Source organism: Vairimorpha necatrix, chromosome 2, assembly GCF_036630325.1.
Source record: "Vairimorpha necatrix chromosome 2, complete sequence".
NCBI classification, from domain to species: Eukaryota; Fungi; Microsporidia; family Nosematidae; genus Vairimorpha; species Vairimorpha necatrix.
In genome coordinates this window covers 653,143-659,142 of record NC_088817.1, presented here as the reverse complement: position 1 = coordinate 659,142, position 6,000 = coordinate 653,143, and the positions used below count along the sequence as shown (strand labels likewise).

Sequence of the window (6,000 nt, the reverse complement as noted above, 5' to 3'; positions counted from 1 at the left end):
AACAAATCCCCTTCAAAATTTCTTCTAAGCATAAATCTTAACAAAGAACTCTTTATTAATTTTTTTGTTCTATGTTTTATGGAAGTTTCACTTTTAACAGCGCTCCAATTACCTTCGATAGTATTAATATGGCATGAATTATTTTTATTAACAAATTCTTTTGAATGATTAACCGTCTTATGTTGTTGAAAAACAACCTAGAATATGAAGAGAAGCAATCACTATGTATGATAGATTCTGGGTGAACATATTTAATTAAAAGTTCTTCTAGTGTAGTTGCTCTTCTATTATCAACAGGAACAAACACAATTTTCCTTTGAGGTGTTCTTTCTACCATTCCGAAAATCCAAACTCCTTCTACCCATGGCCTCTATGGTATTTTAATTTACCAAACTTACTTTCATCTATTTCCACAACAATCCCGGGTCCTCCTATTATACCTGTTTCAACGTAAACAGAATTTTCGATGGAATTTAGTGTTAAAGAAATGATTTTTCTTACACTTTTAATGCTAATTCCAAAAAATTCCGCAATAGCTTTATACTTTACATTAACAGACCATAATTTAATATTTAATAGCATAGTATTAATTCCAAGCTTGTTATTGTAGAATGGAGTGTTTTTTAATAAAGACCATTTACTTCTACATTTAGACCAAGTACATCGAAAAATAAAATTTTCATTATATTTTTTACTTATAGAACCACATTTTTTACATGATTTGCTTGTTTTTTAAATATTTTTTAAAAAAAATTTCAAAAAGTTTTTCCTCTTGACTTTTCATTTTTGGGGGTGATTTTTTTTAAAAATTCCTTTTAAGGGATTTTTGGCCACCAGACTGCCATAGCTCCGAGGATTCTATAACATTTTTAGATTTTTAGTATGAAAATACGTCATTCTAATATTCAGACTTCTGTACTTAAAACATTTCATTGGTCTTTATGTAATTATAAAGAGTAATGCAAACCACATATGAGCTATTTTATGCACTTTACCATTAAATCAAATGACTTCTATGCTAGGCTTAAAAGGATTTTAACCATTCTTATAATATCACACACACATTAATTATGATTCTTTTTTAAATAATAACTTTTCGATAATTTAATTATAGCTGTTAAAGACAAATGAAAGTTAAGGTCAAATTTATTAAATCTGTTTCTCAACATCCCCGCGCTAAATTTAGAGTTGGGCGATGAAATTATCTACTACTTCTTACGCCTACTACTTGGCTCTCAAAATAAAAGTGCATTTTTATGTTAACTGGCCATGGGCTGCGCTTTACTCTACCGCGTTTTACAATCCATTTAAGACTGGTCTTCGGGGTACTTTCTTTCCCTGTTTTAATACATAAAGTCTATGGGCATGTGATTATTCTTTACACATGTCTTCCCATCAATGAAATCGAATGTTTCCATCTATCTTATTCTTCGACTAAAACACAGTTTCTTTTTAATTTTCTTCTCTTTTTAAATCTCTCTGGATTTTTGAACACTATTGGTTCAAATATCTTGCCACGATAGCTTAAATGTGAATAGTGGGTTTACCACTACACTCAATCTCGACAACTCTTATGCCAGATCTTATTACAGTCAATACTGTTTCTCCATAGCTCTTCATAGCTACTTTACGTCTTCACCTATCCGGGTCCCTCGACTGATGCAAGCCACACCTTCTCTTCTGTTAGACAAACAACCATCCCCATTCTAACCTAGACTGCATTTTTTTACGTCTCATGCCTCGGCGGAACTTACGACCTCTTCTTTTGTTTTTGCTTGGGTTAAATAATTTTATTCTCCGCCATATTAAAGACAATTGTAAGTTAAGGGTTAAATTTATTAAATCTATATTCTCAACAATAGCTATTACTTTTTGTCAAAATATGGTTCAAGATATTTTTCTCCTACAGAAGACTTATTTGTTGCGCTACAGTACAGAAGATTTGTCCCGTCCAACATCAAGCAAAAACTTTATAGTTTTTGTTCGTGCTAAGTTTTCTATATCGTTATCTGATTCCCTTTATTATCTTCGGTCGTATCGAATTATGTAGAAAAAAAATTCTTACATTTTCGAAGCTTTTTACGTTTTTATTTGGCAATCTATATCACCTCTTTTACCGCCATAAAAAACAAAAATGTCACCTCTTCGGCATTTTTCGTTTGTAATTTTTTTTATCACTATTTACTGAAATAATATTTTAGTCTGTATGTTGTTTCTGCTTTATAAATTAGATTAAAAATTTAAATCTTTTTGTTTTAATTCTTCGATTCTCTACTTGTTCGGAAATCCTGCATTTCCTAATTTTTTCTTAAATTTTACTTTTTTTAAAAAAACATTCTGGAACAACTACAAATACTTATGATACAAACGATTCTGCTCAGTAATATTGTATGATGTAAAATACTCAAACAGCATTTTCAAAGTGTTCAACCTCTTATTTTCAAGATCATTTATATGAATGCAAAGGAGCAGGGGCACTTTGGTTTAAAAAAAATATTTAAGCGAATTTGTCTTTTTTTTACCCCAACAATAAAAAGTCGAGAGGAAGAGCTCTTAAACATCTTTAAAGCAGTAATTGAAAATAAGACTATGAAGTGTCCAAAATATGATGCTAACTGTAAAGTAAGTGATAAAAATAATTTTATGGCTAAATGTGTTTAGAAAGTATGTCGGAGGAAAGTGTGGTTATTAAAAATACACTCCATTTTATTACAAAAAACAAATGTTTTAGATGTTTTATTGATAATAAAATTTTATCTTGTAAAGTTAAACAGACGGCCATAGGGAAATTTCTTGATATTGGCAAAAGATGTATTCTACATAACATAAAAAACAATTTTTACAATTAATAAAGTATACAAACGAACTGGTAAAATCAGTGGACCAGGAATAATAGTAGAAATAGATGAAAGCAAATTTAGGAAAGTTAAAAACCATAGAGGACATCGGGTTGAAGGTGTCTGGGTTAGGGATGGTTGAAAGAACCATCTAAAGAATGATAATTATGATTCTAGTCGACGATAGTAAATCCAAAACTCTAAAAGAAATAATTAAAAATTATGTTTACTCCGAATCAATTATACACAGTGACTGCTCTGAGTCTCATTTAAAGTTAAAAGAATATTTTTCGGAACACAAAATTGTAAATCATTCATTAGAGTTCGTAAATAATTCCAATAGATGTCATACTAACACAATTGAAATAAATCAGAGTGGATAAAAAATGAGACTTCAACAAGAAACAGAACCAGAACATTGATTACTGGTTCGTTGATAAGATATATGTTAAGAAGGAACTTTGAAGATGATTTATTTACGAATAGTATTAAATTAAATTTCTTTTTTTAGCCGTTTTGACTTTTCCAAAAAAGGGTATTTTTTTATAAAAAAATATTTATACCCTTTTTTGACCAAAGTGGCCCCTTTAACCGAATGCAAATCTTGTATATCACAATTAAAATTACTATATATAAATTTAAATGTCATAAGTCCACCGAAAAGAAGTAAACACCCTTTCCCCTCGATTTTAATGAAGTAATTATTTATAATTTAAATTAAGAATAAACTGTTATATCATGTATTTTCCTATTTATAAATAACAGTATTTTACACTATGTTCATAATACATAGTAAATTTAGTCGAAACTTATTTTAAAAAGGCTTTTATTTTTACTAGATTTAGTAATTTTATGCGTTTAAATTTTTTATTTTAAATTATAAAATCCATAAAAGTCACGATCTTTGCTGTAAGACGAAATTTTTCAATAAAAAAGTTAATCGAAAATTTGGTCATTGTAAGAGAAAATTTTAAAAAAAGTGTGGCAGCTGAATTCGCTTCCCATAAATATAAAACAATTGGAATTTTATAAGTTGTTAGTGTTTATGTTTAAATACAAAAGACAATAAAATACTAAACCATAAACCGTATTCACATCAGATGTTTTATTTTAAAACACTACTCTATCTAATCTCAATATTAAAAATATTATTTAACAATTAAAACATCACGTTGTTATACCAGCATTACAAATAGAGCAGCTTGTTGAATGTATTATATATTTTCCTTCTTCATATACATACAAAAATATAATTGTAGTATTTTGTAGCAGAGTTCTATTGAAAAAAGGTTTATTATCCGATGAGCCCAATAACCGACGACTCTTCAAAGTTATTTCGCAACGCTACATTCTTAAGAACATACTAAGTTGCATTTATATGGATCAAGGTTTTTTTAGTCAGAGGCTTCAAATAGAATCTGTAAATGCTTTAAGAATACGAATTAAATCTTTTAATCTAATTTATACGCTATATAATAACCAAGGATAAATATAAAAAAATTATCAACATCATATGAACCACTTACAACTTAATCGGCAACTTTGATATATTTGCTGTGTAGACTTTTTGACATCTTTTCTTAATAAATGGGAAAAATATTGAACACCCACTTATCTGATATCCAAAAACTTAGTTACCATTCAATCACCAGCGTATATCACTTATAATATACCCCGACAGTTACATTTTCATATGATAATATTAACTTAAATAAAAAGAGTTTCGACTATATATCCTACATAGACGGTTGGCGGAAAAGACAACCGACGTTTAAAAGAAAATTTGAAAAAAAATTGCCCCAAAAAATGAATTATGAATTGAAGAAAAAAAATCGGGAAGAAACTCCATAAACTAAAAACTAAATTTAATAATAGTATGATACAAATAAATCTCACAAATACAATATAACAAATTTATTTATTTCTTCTTATTCAAATTTATGTCATTAAAAGACTGTATAAATTTTTTATCAAAATTTGAATTTTCCTTAATGTTAAGGTCCCTCTTTAAAATGGAAAATGAAAGAAGATTACAAGATCGGAAAGAAAGACATGTTGAAATAAAAGACATAAAAAATTTTTATTACAGAAAGCTATACAAAGGGTCAAATTACTTATAAAAACCCCGATGTATTATAAACTGCCTTTGTTACTTAAGAATTGCAGAATTAGTGCAAGCATTATTTTTATAAAAAGAAATATTTACTTATCAAGAACATATTCATGAAAAATTGAATACTTTCCCGAACTAAGTACTATTTGTGAATAAATATATAAAAAGAAAAAACCTAAAAGCAAAAATACAAAATAAAATTATATTGGCAACAACGCCGATGCTTGATGATTCAAAAGACAATTTATTCCAAGCAAAACAACTCAAAGAGAAGAACTAGAAATACACACGATGTAGGTTAAAAATTCTAGCTATTCTAATAATCGTGACATTTAAAATGAGTTTAAATTTCAAGATCAGGACTTTAATTTATAACTATGATAATTATTTTATTACCGAAGAAAGAATAACAGCATACTGGTCTGATAAAAATATAAACAAGCCTGAATAAGGTAAGCTTTGCAATTTATTGAAATTTTGCTATTTTCTTTAGTCCTTTTCAAGATTCATGTATTTTTTATGTATGATATACTTTTATGTCTTTTGCTTAACTTCTTTACCAAATTAACAACTTGACAAATCAAGCTTCCAGCAAAGACAAAAAAATAACAAAACAATACCTAAAACATAAGACTTCAAATACAATGACTGTTTGGAAGTTCTAAAAAAAATTACGTCTTTATATAACTATATTGATGATATTTTACAATAAATTTTTGCATTTTGCTTTCTTCTTTTTAGGGCTATTTTTTTTCAAATTTTCTTTTATACGTTGGCGCCTTTTCCCATACGATTTTCCAGCAGTTACATTTCCTTATGATAATATTTAACTTTAACAAAAAAAAGTTTCGACTATATATTTTTCATAGACAGCTATTAACACACACTTACAAACAAATTTTCTTATGTTAGAGGTATTAAAATAAACTATCTATGGACGTTTACACATAAAAATATTACTGTCGTATCTAGTAGCACTGTTCCTTTGGAACTGTTGAGATTTAAAAAATTATATTTTATACCCTTAAATTTAGAATAAATATGTTTATG

General features: G+C 27.9%; 1 protein-coding gene across 1 annotated transcript; it reads left to right on the top strand.

The window, feature by feature from the left end:
• Positions 1–2,995: 2,995 nt before the first annotated feature.
• On the top strand, positions 2,996–3,348 carry VNE69_02167 (DDE-TNP-IS1595 domain-containing protein; the record flags this gene model as incomplete). The annotated part of the gene is made up of 2 exons (XM_065472718.1): positions 2,996–3,163; positions 3,214–3,348. The coding sequence occupies 2 exons, from the start codon at positions 2,996–2,998 to the stop codon at positions 3,346–3,348; spliced, it is 303 nt and encodes a 100-aa protein (XP_065328790.1).
• Between the last annotated feature and the right edge of the window lie 2,652 nt (positions 3,349–6,000).